At 45.7% G+C, this 20,278-nt stretch overlaps 1 protein-coding gene across 1 annotated transcript in view; it reads left to right on the top strand.

The window, feature by feature from the left end:
- Window positions 1–2,409: 2,409 nt before the first annotated feature.
- The window catches only part of nid1a (nidogen 1a), a 120,773-nt gene continuing 102,904 nt past the window's right edge, over window positions 2,410–20,278 (top strand). The window contains exons 1-4 of the mRNA XM_078213409.1: window positions 2,410–2,718; window positions 4,536–4,835; window positions 12,364–12,605; window positions 19,063–19,472. Of these exons, the coding sequence (XP_078069535.1) occupies window positions 2,533–2,718; window positions 4,536–4,835; window positions 12,364–12,605; window positions 19,063–19,472 (1,138 nt within the window). The 5' untranslated portion in view covers window positions 2,410–2,532. The remainder of the gene's footprint in view (window positions 2,719–4,535; window positions 4,836–12,363; window positions 12,606–19,062; window positions 19,473–20,278) is intronic.

Genomic DNA, 20,278 nt, shown 5'->3' with positions numbered 1-20,278 from the left:
TGGGGGGCAGGAGGGGATTGGGGGGGTGGGTGAGGAGAAACCACCCATTTAACAGGAGAATCTGGGGGTTGTTGACACAGGGGAATTTAAAGAGCTGGTTTGAATGGATTTATACTCAGAGCTTGAGACGAAATCGTAAAAAACATGAATAACATGAATAAAACAGAAAATACTGGTGAAACCAACAGGTCTGGCAGCGGTGGAGAGAAACAGAGTTAACGTTCTGTGTCCAGTATGACTTCTCCAGAGCTGGTTAAAAACATGTGTGGATAATAATATTCTTCACCTGAATTTCTGTTACCCCACCAAACTAGTAAGCTGTATCAAATATATATTTTTTTGACTTCTAACATTGTTTTAACAGTTTTAAAAGTCAGATTGATATTAAAATGCAACAATTGCCCTTGTGTGTGTGTCTGTCTGCGACTGTGTGTGTTTGAATGAACATGATCCTGAGATCAAAAGAGAAAATGCTGGAAAGTCTCAGCAGGTCTGGCAGCATCTGTAAGGAAAGGAAAGAGCTGACGTTTCGAGTCCAGATGACCCTTTGTCAAAGCTAAAAGACATAGAAAGTGGGAGATATTTATACTGCAGGGGGAGAGAATGAAAGATGAGTCAAAGGCATAGAAACCAGGGGAGAAGACTGTTAATAACTGTCCACAGAGAGAATAAAAGGTGTGAATGGCCAAACGGCAGAGAAGCTGTAAACTGTGACAGATGAAAATGTGGTTGGAGGAGGCGGGGGGGGGGGGGGGGGGGTGGAATGGGAGAGAGGTAGAATGTAGGAAAGGGGAAGCCGGGGGGAGGGGGGGGGAGAAAAGGGAAGGGGGATGAAGTAGGGGGAAAGAGTTGGGGGGGGGATAGAAAAATGAAGAAAGACAATAAAGAAATAAAAGGTAGAGAACGGTAAAAAATTAAATAAAATAGAATTAAAATAAAGGGGGCCGAGGTGGGGTAGAGCTAATCATCTGAAGTTGTTGAATTCGATGTTGAGACCGGAAGGTTGTAAAGTGCCTTGCCAGAAGATGAGATGCTGTTCCTCCAGCTTGCGTTAGGAATCGCTGGAACATTGCAGCAGGCCAAGGACAAACATGTGGGTATGGGAGCAGGATCATGTGTTAAAATGGCAAGCAACCAGAATAAGAGTTTTAACAACACCAGGTTAAAATCCAACAGGTTTATTTGGTAGCAAATGCCATCAACCACAAGCAACTGGAAGGTCAGGGTCCTGATTGCGCACAGACCGAAGGTGCTCAGCAAAGCGATCACCCAGTCTACGCTTGGTCCCTCCGATATAGAGGAGGCCACATTGGGAGCAGCGAATGCAATAGACCAAATTGAATGTGTCTGACTGTGGGTTTGTGAGACTCAGTGAGTCTCAGTGCTATGTGTGTGACTGCTCTTCAGTGTGACTAGAGACAGTCCCTGAGAGTCCGAGGCTTGTGCTGGCTGGGCTGGGCAGACCTATCCTGGACTGGGCTGGATTGTCATTTGGACTGGGCTGTCCTTCAGGCTGGACTGGGTTGGGTTGTCTTTTGGGCTGGGCTGGTGTGCATTAGGCTGGGCTGTTCTTCACGCTGGAGTGAATTAGGCTGGACTGGACTGGGCTGTCCTGCAGGCTGGACTGGACTGAGCTGGGCTGGGCTGTCCTGACCCTCAGGTTGGGCTGGGATGGACCGAGCTGAGCTGGGCTGTCCTGTCCCTCAGGTTGGGCTGGGCTGGGCTGTCCCTCAGACTGGACTGGGCTGGGCTGGGCTGTCCCTCAGGCTGGGCTGTCCCTCAGGCTGGGCTGTCCCTCAGGCTGGTCTGAGCTGTCCTGGGCTGTCCCTCAGGTTGGACTGGGCTGGGCTGTCCCTCAGGCTGGTCTGAGCTGTCCCTCAGGTTGGACTGGGCTGGGCTGTCCTGTCCCTCAGGCTGGGTTGGTCTGGGCTGGGCTGTCCCTCAGGCTGGGCTGTCCCTCAGGCTGGGCTGGTCTGGGCTGTCCCTCAGGCTGGGCTGGTCTGGGCTGTCCTGTCCCTCAGGCTGGGCTGGTCTGGGCTGTCCTGTCCCTCAGGCTGGGCTGGTCTGGGCTGTCCTGTCCCTCAGGCTGGGCTGGTCTGGGCTGGGCTGTCCCTCAGGCTGGGCTGGTCTGGGCTGTCCTGTCCCTCAGGCTGGGTTGGTCTGGGCTGGGCTGTCCCTCAGGCTGGGCTGTCCCTCAGGCTGGGCTGTCCCTCAGGCTGGGCTGGTCTGGGCTGTCCCTCAGGCTGGGTTGGACTGGGCTGGTCTGGGCTGTCCCTCAGGCTGGGCTGGTCTGGGCTGTCCCTCAGACTGGGCTGGTCTGGGCTGTCCCTCAGGCTGGGCTGGTCTGGGCTGTCCTGTCTCTCAGGCTGGGCTGGTCTGGGCTGTCCCTCAGGCTGGTCTGGGCGGGGTGAGTGCCGGTGATTGGGCTGTGTGTGTGTGGGTGGAGAGTGGGAGAGCGGGGCTGTGAGTTGAAGGCTTTGCCCCGGGAGCAGTGTTCTTTCGGCGGGGTTTAGTTTGCGGTGTTTGTGGACAATGTTGCGGAGCGGGATGGTGCTGGCGGCGCTGTTGGCCGCCGCTGTGAGCGGCCTCTCCCCCGGGGAGCTGCTGCCTCACGGGGCTGGGGACCAGCTGCTGCCCGCCGGGGACGATGTCACCTCGGAGCCGGTGAGGTTGGGCCGGGCTTTGCGGCTATTCGACAGGACAGTGAGCGATGTGTATGTGAGTACCCGGGCAAGCTGGCAACTGCTTCACTCTCTGCATCTGATACTGAGGGATTATCCCCCTGGGCAAACATTATCATTAATACATCATTATTGTGCAATTATAAAGTTATTACATTATGTTCTTATTAAATAATTATTAAATTATTGTGTTAAATTATTTTTTATATTATTAAATTATTATTCTGTCATTAAGTTATTGTGCTATTATTAAATTGTTATTGTTAAATTATTTTGTTATTATTAAATGTGTTATTAAATTATTATTGTTATCTCTATTGCTCTGTCAGAGAATCGAGTGATTTGCCATCTGACTATTCATAAACACATTTCAATTTTAATTCATTTTCAACCGTTAAATTTTTAGACCAACTTTTCAAAGACATTGAGCAATAACCTGTGTTTGATTGTAAAATTAAATAAAAATAAGATTAAACTATTCCCTATATCCATATTCGTGCACAACTGCACATCTTGAGTGAATAGGGAGTGTTCTGCACTGAAATGTCAGCTTCTCCATGCCCCATTTTACATCCCCCTCAGACACCCTGCTTAACTCCAACATTCCCTACTTTCCCACTTCTCAGTGGAGTTAAATTGTTGAGTGTTTCATCCACTTTTCTGACTGAGTCCCGGTTGCACTTTGATCATCTTTCAGTTTAAAATCTCAATTCAGCAACTTTTTTTTTCCTCCTGTGACTATTTTTTAAATGTGTGAATGTGGTGGATGATTTGAGGAAATAATTCTGTTAACTTTAATCATTTTCCCAGCTGGTTGCGATCCTCAGTACAGCAGTTTTCCAAAATTCAGTGAGGGAATCAGATACATGATTGATATGTTTGATTTTAATTTGATTTATTATTGTCACATGTATTGGGATACAGTGAAAAGTGTTGTTTCTTGCGCGCGATACAGACAAAGCATACCGTTCATAGAGTACATAGGGGAGCAGAAAAGGAGAGAGTGCAGAATGTAGTGTTACAGTCATAGCTAGGGTGCAGACAAAGATCAACTTAATGTGAGGTAGGTCCAACAAAAGTCTGATGGCAGCAGGGAAGAATCTGTTCTTGAGTCAGTCGGTGCATGACCTCAGACCTTTCTGTCTTTTTGCTGACGGAAGAAGATGAAAGAGGGCATGTCTGGGGTGTGTGGAGTCCTTGATTATGCTGGCTGCTTTTCTGAGGCAGCGGAAAGTGTAGACGGAGTCAATGCATGTTTAGAATGTTGTAAGGATTTGGGAGGGTGTGTACGCAGGAATTCTTCCCTCCCGCTGATGGGTGACTTTTGAATGGACCTATCTTACATTAAGCTGATCTTTCTCTACACCCTTGCAACACTACGTTCTGCACTCTCTCGTTTCCTTCTCTATGAACGGTATGCTTTGTCTGAATAGCAAGAAACAATAATTTTCACTGTATGCTAATACACGTGGCAATAATAAATCAAATCAAGAATGAGGGGACATGAGATGCAACTTGGAGTCATGCTGCGGAGGAGTGAAATCAGGTTGTGCAAATCTGAAAAACGCTCTGCCAAAAAAGGCTGTGGATCCCGGGAGTCAGTGGAAAATTGCAAGACCTCGGGCTGATCTTTGTTGTTGTGCAAGAGAGATGGAGCGCAGATACAGATCAGCCATAATCTGTCTAAATGGCAGAACAGGCAAGGCCAGCTGAATGATCTCTTGCTTTGAATGTCTTAAAAACCTCACTTGTGATTGGATTGGGTACCAGGGGGATTGTTCAGTGAGTCTCTTGTTTTAAAATGTGTGTACCTGATTTTATAAATCGCCTTCACGATTTGTTGTGTGTCCCAAGGTGAACACAAATGGAATCATTGCCGCCAGCAAGCCGCCGAGAGAAGTGGACTACGTGGACTCGTTTCCACCAAGGTTTGGTGCCATTGCCCCATTTCTGGCCGACCTGGACACTTCTGACAAAGTGGGGAAGGTCTACTACAGGGACGACTCCTCGCCACAAATCCTCCGCCGTGTGGCACTGATGATAAACAAGGCCTTCGACGGGCTAAACTTTAACCCAGAAAATGCTTTCATTGCCACTTGGAAAAATGTGACTGCCCACGAGACACAGAGTCGAGGAGACCAAGCACAGAATAAGGTAATGATATCCAGGGTGAATTAACAGAACCGGGAGGAGTTAATTACTGGGCATCCTGGGTATTGTGTTGATGTCCAAACATTTATATGAAGCTTTTGCTTATTTCTACGATAACTCTATAATTTCCGTAACCATCATTTTGCATTAAATGTGAAGTCATGTAGCAAATCTTTTGTCTTGACCATTAGTGAATCATAGAATCCCTACAGCACAGAAATAGGCCATTCGGCCCAACGAGCCTGCACTGACAACAATCCCACCTCGGCCTTATCCCTGTAAGCCCTCGTATTTACCTTGCTAATCCCCCTGACACTAAGGGGCAATTTAGCACTGCCAATCAACCGAACCTGCACACCTTAAGACTGTGGGAGGAAACCAGAGCACTCAGAGGAAACCCACGCAGACACGGGGAGAAAGTGCAAACTCCACACTGTGACCCAAGTTGGGGATCGAACCTGGGTTCCTGGTGCTGTGAGGCAGCAGTGCTAACAACTGTGCCACCGTGTTGCCCTCAGTGACTTGTGACTTGAATGTTGCTTCTCCGAAGGTAGGGGGCTGTGTAACATGACTTCACGCGGATCGAAAGGTTCCACATTTAATCCTGGCCTGTGCTGAGCTGGCTCATGATACAGGATAACTTTGGGGTATTTTTGCAATAAATGTCCTAAGGTAGAAAGGGGAAGTTTAAAACACTGCTCCACATTCACGATTAGTGACTCCGACTCTACAGTGTGAATGTGCTGATGTTTGAGTGAGTTCTGCAATAAATTCTCTTCTGTAATTAAAGTAAACCCTGATGTTCAGGACTTGAACTCTGGCAAAGCATAGATCATGGATGAAATACTGAAGGGTAGCTAATGTTTATGGGACTATAAGGAAACCTGAGTGGCACAGTGGTTAGCACTGCTGCCTCATAGCAACAGGGACCCAGGTTCAATTCCCGGCTTGGGTCACTGTCTGTGGGAGTGTTATGGTAAGGTTATATAAGGCATTGGTGAGGCCGAATTTGGAGTATTGTGTACAGTTTTGGTCACCTAGTTACAGGAAGGATGTAAATAAGATTGAAAGAGTGCAGAGAAGGTTCACAAGGATGTTGCCGGGACTTGAGAAGCTGAGTTACAGAGAGAGATTGAATAGGTTGGGACTTTATTCCCTGGAGCGTAGAAGATTGAGGGGAGATTTGATAGAGGTGTATAAGATTTTGATGGGTATAGATAGAGTGAATGCAAGCAGGCTTTTTCCGCTGAGGCTAGGGGAGAAAAAAACCAGAGGGCATGGGTTAAGGGTGAAAGGAGAAAAGTTTAAAGGGAATATTAGGGGGGGCTTCTTCACGCAGAGAGTGGTGGGAGTGTGGAATGAGCTGCCGGATAAAGTGGTAAATGCGGGGTCACTTTTAACATTTAAGAAAAACTTGGACGGGTTCTTGGATGAGAGGGGTGTGGAGGGATATGGTCCAAGTGCAGGTCAGTGGGACTAGGCATAAAATGGTTCGGCACAGAGAAGAAGGGCCAAAAGGCCTGTTTCTGAGCTGTAACTTTCTATGGTTCTATGGTTCTGTGCGGAGTCTGCACATTCTCCCCGTGTCTGCGTGGGTTTCCTCCGGGTGCTCTGATTTCCTCCCACAGTCCGAAAGACGTGCTGGTTAGGTATATTGGCCATGCTATATTCTCCCTCAGTGTACCCAAACAGGCGCCGGAGTGTGGCGACTAGGGGATTTTCACAGTAACTTCATTGCAGTGTTAATGTAAGCCTACTTGTGACACTGATAAATAAACTTAAAAACTTAAGTTGACTCTTTCAGAAGGAGTGGGAAACAAATTTGGCAGGGTAAATCTCTGAGACCTAATTGCTCCCACACGCTGGCTGTCTGGTACTGAGATGTGACGAATATTATAATCTAACTTTTTTCACTTGTAAATCTGACAATTTTTCTCAGTTGTGTGTTGTCTTTTTATGGGCAGGAGAGGAAAATGTTGGTACATGGCTCCTGAATACTCCTCAAACTTATCCCCAGAGTTAAACAAAATACAAAACTTCTTTAAATCCCCCCACCCAATAATCCATAGGTTATGTTCAAGAAAATGATGTGGAGATGCTGGCGTTGGACTGGGGTGGGCACAGTAAGAAGTCCCACCTGGTGTTGTGAGACTTCTTAATGTTAAAGAAGGAATGTGCTTAGAATGATCAGTGACCCCTTTCCCATCATCTTTCTTTTGTTCCCTTTCTCTCCTATGAATAAAGTCACTTTGAGAAGCTTAACTGATGAATAAGAGGAAGAAATTTACATTGAACCCTCAAATTTTGGGATATCCTAAAGCTCTTTACAGCCAATGAGGTTCTTTTGAATTATTGTTGTAATTTTTATTTATTCATTTGTGGGACATTGGCATCGCTGGCTGGCCAGCATTTATTGCCCAATCCTAGTTGCCCGTGGGCAGTTGAGAGTCAACCACATTGCTGGCTTTGGAGTCACATGTAGGCCAGACCGGGTAAGGATGGCAGATTTCCTTCCCCAAAGGACATTAATGAAACAGATGGATTTTTCCAACAATCGATAATAGTTTCATGGTCATCAGTAGATTCTTAATTCCAGATTTTTTTTATTGAATTCATATTTTACCATCTGCTGTGGCGGGATTCGAACCCAGGTCCTCAGAGCGTTAGCTGAGTTTCTGGGTTAATAGTCCAGTGATAATACCACTAGGCCATCACCTCCCCACTGTTGTAATGTCAGACATGTGTTAACTAATTTGCATACAGCAAATGCAAACAGTAGTGTGATAATGAGCAGATAATTCATTTTTATTGGTGATGGCTTGGGAATCAGTATTGATCAGGGCACCAGGCTAACTATCTTTCTCTTTTGAAATAGTGTCACAGGATCTTTTTGTCACATTTGCCTGCATTTGGCCCATATCCCTCCAAACCTTTCCTATCCATGTACCTGTCCAAATGTCTTTTAAATGTTTTAATCGCACCCGCCTCTACCACTCCTCTGGCAGCTCATTCCATACACGCACCACCCTCTGTGTGAAAAAGTTGCCCCTCGGGTCCCTTTTAAATCTTTCCCCTCTTAACTTAAACTTATGCCCTCTAATTTTGGACTCCCCTACCCAGGGGAAAAGACCTTGGCTATTCACCTTATCTATGCCCCTCATAAACCTCTGTAAGGTCACCCCCTCATCCTCCTATGTTTCAGAGAAAAAAGTCCCAGCCTTTCCAGCCTCTCCTAATTCAAACCTTCCAGTGCTGGTAAGATCCTTGTAAATCTTTTTTGCACCCTTTCCAGTTTAATAACATCCTTCCTAGAGCAGGGTGACCAGAATTGTACACAGTACTCCAAATGTGGCCTTACCAATGTCTTGTACAGTTGTAACATAACGTCCCAACTCCGGTACTCCGTGCTCTGGCAAAGAAGGCAAGTATGCCAAACACTGCCTTCACCACCCCATCTACCTGCACCCCTGGGTCACCCCTAGGTTTCTCTGTTTGACAACCAGGGCCCTACCATTAACTGTGTAAGTCCTGCCCTGGTTTGTCTTACCAAAATGCAACACCTCGCTTTTATCTGAACTAAACTTCATCTGCCATACCTCGGCTCACTGGCCCAATTGATCAAGATTCCATTGTAGTCTTAGATAACCTTCTTCACTGTCCACTACACCACTAATTTTGGTGTCATTCGCAAACTTACTAACCATGCTTCCAATATTCTCATCCAAATCGTTTATATAAATGACAAACAACAGTGGACCCAGCACCGATCCCTATGGCACACCGCTGGTCACAGGTCTCCAGTCTGAAAAACAACCCTCTACAATCACCCTCTGTCTCCTACTGGCAAGTCAATTTTGTATCCAATTGGCTAGTTCCCCCTGGATCCCATGTTCTAACCTTACTGACTAGTCTACCATGCGGTACCTTGTCGAAGGCCTTGATAAAGTCCATTCCTGATTACTATCCAGTAAAAGCTCTTAAAAGCCTATGTGTGTGTTGATGGTGACAGGAATGTGCTCACTGAATGTTCTGTTACCCCCTCATTGATTTTAACATTCTCATTCTTGTGTTAAAATCCCTCCATCTTAGCACTGTAACCTCTTCAAACCATCCAAAATCTCCACAATTCCCCAACGTTAATCGTTCCATCATTGGCAGCCATGCCTTCGGCTGTCTGTTCCCTAGGCTCTGGAATTCCCTCCCTAAAGCTTTATACTACATTGATGGTGCTATATAAATGTAATTAGTTGTTGCTTGGGTCTATTTATAATGTATAGTCGAGGTCTGTGCGGACCTTGAAACATTGCCCAACAAATTAGCGTCTTCCGGAATGAAATGGAAATAAATGGGTTTTAAATGGCGTTATTAATGTCAGAATGGTTGGCAGGTGAAGTTTTTGCTTCTCCCAATGGAGGCATTGTTTGCAAACAAGATGTGGGGTGTGATATTTACATAATCAATTCGAGTTGAATTTCGAAGAGCATTCAGCAGGGACAGTAAGTATGGATTTTTATCCCTGCAAATAACTTCTGGACAATCCTCTTTATATGAGCCATCGTATAGAAATACGGGTAAATCATAGAATCCTACAGAGCAGAAGGAGGCCATTCGGCCCATCGAGCCTGCACCGACAACAATCCCACCCAGGCCCTATCTCCATAACCCCATGCATTTACCCTCGCTGGTCCCCCTGACACTAAGTGGCAATTTAGCACGGCCAATCCACCTAACCCGCACATCTTTGGACTGTGGGAGGAAACCGGAGCACCTGGAGAAAACCCACACAGACACGGGGAGAACGTGCAGACTCCGCAGATATAGTGACCCAAGCCGGGAATCAAACCCGGGTCCCTGGCGCTGTGAGGCAGCAGTGCTAACCACTGTGCCACCATGCCATAGTTGTAGGTGAACCATTTAAGGTGGGAAGGGTTTGAAATGATGAATATTGCACAAAAAGCATATTAGCATCATGTAAGAATGTCAGCATTTGTTTTTTCTGTTGTGTTAGTACCGATATATTTAGCGACAGAAAAGTTGTTACATAAAATGGTCAGTGCAGAAACAGGCCATTCAGTCCCACCTTCTGTGCCAGTGTTTATTATCCCACAGGAACCTTCTCCCCACACATTTCATCTCACCCTGTCAGCGTAGCATTCTGCTCCTTTCTCATTCATCTGCTTATCCAGCTTCCCCGTCAATGTATCCGTGCAATTTGCCTCGAACAGTCTTTGTGACAGTGAGTTCTGCGGCCTGTGCACTCTTTAGGTAAACAGGTTTCTCATGAATTCCCTATTGGGTTTTATCGGTGACTATCTTGTATTTATGACCCTGAAACTTGGATTCCTCCACAAGTGCAGAAATTCTTCTCTATGTCTAATTTGTGGAGTATTTTCACAATCTTAAAGACCTTGATTAGGTAACCCTGAGCCCTTCCTAAAGGAAAGAGCACCGTCTATTTAGTCTTTCCTGAGAAACGTAACAGTTTTGATATCGGTCCTGTGAAACATTTTTACAGTTTCTTCAGTACAAAGAAAGAACAATACAGCACAGGAACAGGCCCTTCGGCCCATCAAGCCTGTGCTGATACACGGTTTCTATCCCTCTGTTCGCCTCCCGTTCATGTGTCTATCAAGATACACCTTGAATGTTGCTAACATTCCTTCCACCACCTCCACTGGCAATGTGCTCCAGGCACCCACCACCCTCTGTTTGAAAAACATTCCCCTCACGTCTCCCTTGAACTTACCACCTCTCATCTTAAACCTGTGCCCTCCTGGGAAAAAGCCTCTGACTATCCATCCTATCTAAGCCTCTCATAATTTTGCAGACTTCTATTAGGTCCAACCTCTTATACCTAAAAGCTTCCAGACCAGGCAACATCCTGGTAAACCTTCTTTGCACCCCCTACAAAGCATCCACGTCCTCCTGGTAGTATGACGATCAGAACTGCGCGCAATATTCCAAATGCAATCTGACTAAAGTTTTATACAGTCAACTTTTATACTCGATGCCCCGGCTGATGAAGGCAAGTATGCAGTATGCCTTCTTGACCACCTTATCTGCCTGTGCCGCCACTTTCAGGGATCCGTGGACCTGTACGCCCAGATCCCTCCTCATCCTTTTTCAAATATGGAGGCTGGAACACTGCACAGCACTCTTGGGTTATCAGTTTGTGTTCGGATCACTTCATGGCCTCGAACCCTCCCTGCCTCCGTCATTTCCTCCAGTTCTTCAAGCCTTTGAGATCTCAGCTGTCCTCCAATTCTGGCCTCTTGTCCATCCACAATTCCCATCATTCCACAACTGATGACCATGTCTTCAGGTGCCCCAGCCTTCCCGTCTGGAACCTGTCTGCCTCTCTCCTGCTGCAAGACCTTCCTTAAAACTTACCTCTTTGACCAATCTTTTGTCCACCTGTCCCATTATCTCTTGATGTGACTCGGTGTCAGTTTTCACCGAGGGAGCCTTAGAATATTTCATTGCTAAAGTTGCTACCCAAATGCAAGCAGCTTTTTGAAAAAAACTGAGAGTAACCAGCAAACAAAGGAATTAGGTCAGCAAGAGAAATGGTGACACAGGTGTTTCAATAAACTCTTGCCATTCTCCACCCCACACCTTCAATTCCTCCCATAGGAAAGGATGGAGAGACTTTCAACTCTTCCCTTCCTGACTATCTGCCTTACCTGTGATCATTGCCTTGGGCTGCAGGCATTTTCAAATAACCATTTCTCTGCAGCACACCTCAGTAATATCCTGGAGATATATTGGCGTGTACCTACAGTCATTTTTCTTGAAAAGCAAGAAAAATAAGAAGAAAAAGGACTTGTGTTTCTCTTGAACCTTCCACTACCACAGGATGTCCAAACTGCTTCGAAGGCAAGAAGCATCTTGAATTGTTGTCATGTAGGAAGCAAGGCAGCCAATTTGCTCACAGCAAGCTCCCACAAGTAGCAGTGTCACAATGACCAGATCATCTGGTTTTATGTTTCGGATGTGGATAAATTGCTCAGGACACCAGCGAGTTCTCCCATATTCTTAGAAATAGTGCCATAAGGATCTGTCAAGTTTCCTTTCATTTAATCATAGAATCCTACAGTGCAGAAGGAGGCCATTCGGACCATCGAGTCTGCACCGACCACAATCCCACCCAGGCCCTACCCCCATAACCCCATGTATTTACCCTAGCTAGTCCTCCAGACACTGAGGGGTAATTTAGCACGGCCAATCCACCTAACCTGCACTTTGGACTGTGGGAGGGAACCGGAGCACCCGGAGGAAACCCACGCAGACACGGGGAGAACATGCAAACTCCACACAGACAGTGACCCAAGCCGGGAATTGAACCCGTGTCCCTGGCGAGCAGTGCTAACCACTGTGCCACTGTGGAACGGAGTGCCATTCTGGAGTATGTATGTTAAATCTCTGCAGTAGTGCTAGAACTCACTGCCATCTGATCCGAGGCGAGAGCGCACTCAGAGACACAGCTATTCCACCTGTTTTAAATTCTTGTACGTGCATTTTGTATTATCAGAGAAACACCTTCCAAGTGATATTGACTTCTGATGAATCCAGCTCCTATGCTATTCTGCTCTATCCAGAAGATGGCTTGCAGTTTTATGGAACCCGTTCCAAGGCAGTAAATAACATTGATTTGGAACTACCAGCTCGAGTGGGCTTCAGCAGAGGGGAAAGCAGTTTTGTGCTGTTCACACTCGAGGGGCCATCCTATGCCGTTACATCCAGCAGTGAACAATCTGTTAAAAACCTTTACCAGTAAGTAAATCTGCCGTTTCTTCATCTGCAACTTCTTTTAACCGTTGTTCCTTCTGTCAGAAAGGAATTGCAGTAAGAAGTTTAACAACACCAGGTTAAAGTCCAACAGGTTTATTTGGTAGCAAAAGCCACACAAGCTTTCGGAGCTCCAAGCTCCTCCTTCAGGTGAGTGGGAATTCTGTTCACAAACAGGGCATATAAAGACACAGACTCAATTTACATGAATAATGGTTGGAATGCGAATACTTACAACTAATCAAGTCTTTAAGATACAAACAACGTGAGTGGAGAGAGCATCAAGACAGGCTAAAAAGATGTGTATTGTCTCCAGACAGGACAGCCAGTGAAACTCTGCAGGTCCAGGCAGGCTGTGGGGATTACAAATAGTGTGACATGAACCCAATATCCCGGTTGAGGCCGTCCTCATGTGTGCGGAACTTGGCTATCAGTTTCTGCTGAGCGACTCTGCGCTGTCGTGTGTCGTGAAGGCTGCCTTGGAGAACGCTTACCCGAATATCAGAGGCCGAATGCCCGTGACCGCTTTGTATCTTAAAGACTTGATTAGCTGTAAGTATTCGCATTCCAACCATTATTCATGTAAATTGAGTTTGTGTCTTTATATGCCCTGTTTGTGAACAGAATTCCCACTCACCTGAAGAAGGGGCTTGGAGCTCCGAAAGCTTGTGTGGCTTTTGCTACCAAATAAACCTGTTGGACTTTAACCTGGTGTTGTTAAAACTCTTACTGTGTTTACCCCAGTCCAACGCCGGCATCTCCACATCATGACTACCATCGAAAGGAATTGGACAGATATTTAAAAATGTGAAATTTACAGGGCTCTGGGAAAAGAGCAAGAAGAATGATATTAATTGGATACAGGTTCGGGTGAAGGACAATGGTGAATGTGAGTTGTAAAATTGTATAATGCTATCCCGTCACGATCTCTGTCCAAGGTGAGTCGTGTAGAAATTTTCGACACCTTTATATATAATGGCGATCTCTGGAGCAAATGTGATTTAACCATTGAATCCTGTTTACTGTGGTCATGAAAACTCATTGACTTTGGATTTGTTTGTGTTTTACAACTTAAGGACATGTTGTATGTTCCCTTGAGATCAGAAGATGAAAGGGTGATCTAATTGAAGCGTTTAAGGTGATTAAAGGATTTGATAGGTTAGGTACAGACAAACCTATTTCCTCTGGTGGGGGAGGTCCAGAACAAGGGAGCCGTAAACTTCAAATTAGAGCCAGGCGTATCTGATCACATCAAAGGTGATGGAAATCCGAACCTCTCTCCACTCAAACAGCTACTGAGGCTGGGGTTCAATTGGAAAAATTCAGCTGGGAATGATGTATTTTAGTTACGCATGGCTTGGACGCATGGTGGCACAGTGGTTCGCACTGATGTCTCACAGCGCCAGGGACCCAGGTTCAATTCCCGGCTTAGGTCACTGTCTGTGCGAAGTCTGCACGTTCTCCCCGTGTCTGCGTGGGTTTCCTCCGGGTGCTCCAGTTTCCTCCCACAGTCTGAAAGACGCGCTGGTTAGGTACATTGGCCGTGCTAAATTCTCCCTCAGTGTACCCGAACAGGCGCAGGGGTGTGGCGACTAGGGGATTTTCACAGTAACTTCATTGCTGTGTTAATGTAAGCCTACTTGTGACACTAATAAATAATTTTATTTACCAAAATTAAATGTTTAAAGTACAGATCAACCATGATCTAACTGAATGATCTCCTGTTGTTAAATTTGCCATTTGCTGTCAATGTGTCGTGGGAATTAAGTCTTTCCAACGGAAGCTCTACATATGTCGAGTATAAATTTGTTTCGTTGGCCACTTTTTGTGGCTTGGCTAAGCTTGTGGGTTGAGAATTGTGGTTAGCATATATGTATGAAATATATGCAGCTGTGATCCGTATGAAGGATAATGCTGAACTTCACAACGGTTTAATTCATTATTCAAGCAGGAACAGCATATAGTGGCAAGGAGATGATGTTTCCAGATGGTCCTTTTATTTAAGGATATGTTAATACTAACCAAAGATGTGTGGGTTAGGCGGATTGGCCATGCTGGATTGCCCCTTAGTGCCTAAAGCTGTGTAAGTTAGTGGGGTTAGCCATGGGAAATGTGTGGAATTATGGGAATGGGGGAGAGAGGGCCAGAGAGAGACTCGATGGGCCGAATGCCTCTTGTGTGCTGTAGGCATTCTATTATTCGATGAATATTGCACTGTAACTCATCCCTCCAACTGGAAGGGCATTGACAGCAGCTTTGTGTGTGTGCAATGAGGCAGCCAATGAGCACATGCCAACTGTTCTTGGAACAAAGAAAAGTACAGCACAGGAACAGGCCCTTCGGCCCTCCAAGCCTCTGCCGATCATGATGCCCTAACTAAACTGAAAAAAACCTTCTGCCCTTACTTGGTCCATATCCCTCTATCCCCTCCCTATTGATGTATCCATCCAGATGCCTCTTAAATGTTGCTAATGTGCATGCTTCCACCACCGCCTCTGGCAGCGTGTTTCAGGCACCCACAACTCTGCGTGAAAAACTTCCCCCGCACATCTCCTCCCTTAAACTTTCCCCCTCTCACCTCGCATCTGTGCCCCCTCGTAATTGACACTTCCACCCTGGGAAAAAGCCTCTGACTATCCACCCTGTCTATGCCTCTCATAATTTTGTAGATCTCTCTCAGCTCTCCAATCCAGCCTCCGTTTTTCCAGTGAAAACAATCCTAGTTTATTCAACCTCTCCTCACAGCCAATACCCTCAAGACCAGGCAACATCCTGATGAACCTTCTTTGCAATCTCTCCAAAGCTTCTACGTCCTTCTAGTAGTGTGGAGGCCGGAACTGTACACAATACTCAAATGCAAGGTTTAACATAGCTGCAACATAATTTGCCCTCTCTTGTACTCGATGCCCTTTGATGACTTTCTGGTTGGTGGGCAGCAGGAGTAATAGTGTTGAATATATATTTAATAGGGATCACCTTGGAGCTGCCTTTCGACCCAGCATTACCTCTTGTTTATTTGAACAAGTGCAGGGATTTCCTGGCTAACTCTGTTGGTGATAATCAGACACTTAATCGCGATTTCATGACCTGCACTGGGTCCTGATTTTTATTTTTCTTAATTATTTTACGAAAGTTTTTAGAGGTTGCTGGGGGAAAGTGTCCATCTGTCATTTCCAGGTATTTTGTGTTTACTCCTGGGATCACTATTTGAAAGCCAGTATTGCTTTTATTTAATAATTTGCAAGCTTGGGAAAAGTAACTCTCATCGTAAGTGAAGCTCCAAAATCTGTTCTAAGGAAGATAGTTACAAGAAACAAAAAAAAATGAATAATTCAGTGACAATATAGAGCAGTACTTAACAGCATCTTTCCTTTCAACAATCCCTACAGTGCAGAAGGAGGCCATTTGGCCCTTCATGTCTGCACCGACCACAATCCCACCCAGGCCCTATTCCCGTACCCCTCATATTTACCCTGCTAATCCCCCTGACACTAGGGTCAATTTAGCATGGCCAATCAACCTAACACGCACATCTTTGGCGTGTGGGAGGAAACCAGAGCACCCGGAGGAAACCCATGCAGACATGGGGAGAACATGCAAACTCCACACAGACAGTGGCCCAAGCCAAGGGAATTGAACCCAGGTCCCTGGCACTGAGGGACAGCAGTGTTAACCACTATGCCACCGTGTCCCTCTATTTAATTATTAGTACAATAATATTGAATTTGGATATAAATGCACTAGATTAAGTTGATAGTTGCTCGTTTACATTTGCAGAAGATCAGCACTTTGTTACATGTTAGGATGAAGAGCAAGCAGGTTGTTTTAAGAAGATCAGTTAACGCTTTTGCCCCTTCTCTCGGGGATAATTGCACAGAATGATGAAAGTTCTAGTTAGCACAGTGTTATCTCTGGTGTAAGCTTCAATGTAACCAGATTGCTTACAGTTCAAGCTGCCTGTCTGCCAACAAGGCCTGTTTTCTTCACATCTGGGATTCCTGTTATCAAAACCATATTTCCTCCATTCTGAAAATGGTCGTAAATCCTTCCATTACTTTTTTAAAAAAGTATTCATCTTCAAGTTTGTAACTGCGTGCTAATGCTGTTGGAGGCCTCCTAGACCTCTGACTAACTGTAGTGAGTCAACTGGTTAGTCTGGCTAGTGAGCTGGTTACATCTACATTTCCCATTATCATACATCTTGTGGTCTACACTATCAACAAACCAACAATACGTTGATGAATAAAGAGTTACGAATGAAATTGAACCTCTTAAGAAAAAGGGAGACACTAACAACATTAAGACAATAAAGGTGAGAATGGAAATTGATAATATGTCAGGGTTAAGGTCATTGAGTGTATTTAAGGCAGAGATAGATAGGTTCTTGATTGGTAAGGGGATCAAAAGTTACGAGGGATAGGCAGAATGGGATTGGGAAACTTATCAGCCATGATTAAATGGTGGAGTAGGCACAATGGGCCGAATGGCCTAATTCTGCTCCTAGATCTTATGGTCTTATTATAGGTTATGAAGGAGGTAAAAAAAATGAGGAATGCAAAGCACAATGACGATATTAGATTATCAAGGAATATAAAAAGAGTGTATTCTGCAGGTGCATAAGTAGAAAGAAATATTAGGATAGGGAAAGGACTGGGATGGGATAGTTTCTTAAAGTAAAATTTATTTATTAGTCACAATTAGGCTTACCTTAACACTGCACTGAAGTTACTGTGAAAATCCCCTAGTCACCACACTCCGGCACCTGTTCAGGTACACTGAGGGAGAATTTAGCACGGCCAATACACCTAACCAGCACGTCTTTCAGACTGTGGGAGGAAACCGGAGCACCCGGAGGAAACCCACGCAGACACAGGGAGAACGTGCAAACTCCACACAGACAGTGACCCGAGGCCGGAATCGAACCTGGGTCCCTGGTGCTGTGAGGCAGCAGTGCTAACCATTGTGCCACCGTGCTGCCTGAGGGATGTACAAATTAAACTTGCAGGTGATTATAGTGAAATGGAAAAAATATTGAGTGCTTTAGTTTCCTCAGTATTTATCAGAATTGAAATGCAGGAAAGTTATGTTAAACTTGTCTCTTTAAGGTCAAACTTGAGAATTGTGTATAGTTCTGGCTCCATAATATAAAAAGAAAGACTTACATTTCTATAGCACTGTTCATGACAGCCAGACATCTCAAAGCACTCCACAGCCAATGAAGTACTTTTTGAAGTGTAGTCACTGTTATAATGTAGAAAATGCAGCAACTAATTTGCACACAGCAAACTTCCACACCGAGCAAGGTGGTAATGACCTGATGATGCTTTTGTGATGTTGATTGAGGAAGATGGGCCTTCATGAATAATCTCAGCTGGTACAGGAATTGAACCCGCGCTGTTGGCATCACTCTGCATCATGAACCAGCTGTCCAGCCAATGGAGCTAACCTAAACCTAAGTAGGCAGATGGGGCTTTGGATAATGTTTCATCCAAAAGATGGCACCTCCCAACAGTCCACTGCTCGCTTAGTATTGCACTGAAGTATTAACTTTGATTTTTGCACTGAAACCCTGGAGTGAGACTTGATTCCGAGGTGGGAATGCTCCCAACTCAGCCACGGCTTACACACAAAAGGGACAAAGCTAAAACTGAGAGGTCATAGCTATCAGGAAAGATTGATCCATTTATGAGGGAGACATCTGAGGGGTGGCCTGAAAATGATGATTGGGTGGTGTATTAATTCCAGGAGTCGTCTGTAAAGGAACAGTGTTTTATTACACAAAATAAAGTAAAGCAAAAACCACAAGCCTGTGGTGAACACAAACAGGTCCCAACTGGGTCAGTGGAATAATGGACTCACTCAGGGCCCTGCTTTATACCGGGTTCGGTATACTAGCTCCAGCTGGTGGATTAATTACCAATCCTCAGGGAGCTCGTATTCAACCAGTCCTACAGGGAGCGACAATGGAATAATGGACCCGCTCAGGGGCCTGCTTTATTCAGGGCTCGGTATACTAGCTCCACCTGGTGGATTAATTACCAATCCTCAGGGAGCTCATATTCAACCAGTCCTGCAGGGAGCGACAATGGAATAATGGACCCGCTCAGGGGCCTGCTTTATCCAGGGCTCAATACACCCGGTGAGTTAATTACCAATCCTCAGGGAGCTCGTATTCAATCAGTCCTACAGGGAGCGACAATCAGTGATTCCCCATTCAAGTCCTGGGGATTATCACAGGTGGCTTAGTGATGTTCCCACTTTAGCAGATTCAAAAACTTAGGGGCTTTAAATCTAACATGGTCCCTAATAAATCTAACTCGGCTAAAAAAGATCAATATTGCTCAAAGCAGTTTTGTAACATGACAACTTCAATACATTCTGCCAACAAAGGAAGAATGTAACTGTCAGTTCTCACAAGTTTTTCCAATGGTTATTTCAACAGAGAGAGTAATTCTGGAGAACGAGGTGTTTGGATCTTCCAACTTGGTAGTTCTTCTAACCAGACCATCGTGCCTGCCAGTGTAAGCCATGTCGATGATTCCGTTCTGGATACATTAAGCACTGCTACAACAATTAACCGCCAATGGGACTCCCATTTGGACATAACTGAGAACGGGTCAGACCCAGACCAGGAAGACAAAGAAGAGAAAGATGGCGCCCTGGAGGAGGCTGTTGTTTACAGGTTGGCTTCACAGCACAATGGGGAGGATTTGCCTCCAGAGGAACCTCGCTATGAGGAGCAGGTTCCAGTCCTAACACGTATCGAAGCAAAGCCGGTCCAGTTCCAACATCCACACTTCCCCCAAGGCAGAGTCGAGCTGGTGGACACAGAGTTGGATGTGACGGGAAATGGTATGGAAACTTGTTGACTTGTCGTTAAATAATAAACTTTTACAGAAGGTTCACCACTAGATTGTCATCTAATCTTCCAAGTGCTTTAATTAGGGGAGGTCACGGGATCCCACAGTTAGGGGGCATGGTAGCACAGTGGTTAGCACTGCTGCTTCACAGCTCCAGGGTCCCGGGTTCGATTCCCGGCTCGGGTCACTGTCTGTGCGGAGTTTGCACATTCTCCTCGTGTCTGCGTGGGTTTCCTCCGGGTGCTCCGGTTTCCTCCCACAGTCCAAAGATGTGCGGGTTAGGTTGATTGGCCAGGTTAGAAATTGTCCCTTAGAGTCTTGGGATGCGTAGGTTAGAGGGATTAGCGGGTAAATTAGCGGGTAAAACAAAAGGGATTAGCGGGTAGGGCCTGGGTGGGATTGTGGTCGGTGCAGACCCGATGGGCCGAATGGCCTCTTTCTGCACTGTAGGGTTTCTATGATTTCTATGATTCTAGTGCGTAAGATAAGTGGTGAGGAAGAGATTCAGTGGTTTGTGAATGACCACAAATTGCGAGACGATTCTCATCACTTCTCTGCTAGCCTCGCCCAGAAAAAAAAAGACTTTCTTGTCACGAGCCTTGCTGCTGAATTCTAAAAATTTATCCTTTTGTTGGATGTTGGCATCGCTGGCAAGGCCAGCATTTGTTGCACAGCCCTAATTGCCCTGGAACTGAGTGGCTTGCTCGGCCATTTCAAGAGGCAGTTAAGGGTCAGCCACGTTGCTGTGGGTCTGGAGTCACGTGTAGGCCAGACCCGGTAAGGACGGGAGATTTCCTT

The sequence above is a fragment of the Mustelus asterias genome, chromosome 5 (genome assembly GCF_964213995.1).
Source record: "Mustelus asterias chromosome 5, sMusAst1.hap1.1, whole genome shotgun sequence".
In the NCBI taxonomy this organism is placed as follows: domain Eukaryota; kingdom Metazoa; phylum Chordata; class Chondrichthyes; order Carcharhiniformes; family Triakidae; genus Mustelus; species Mustelus asterias.
This window is presented reverse-complemented; position numbering and strand designations above follow the sequence as displayed.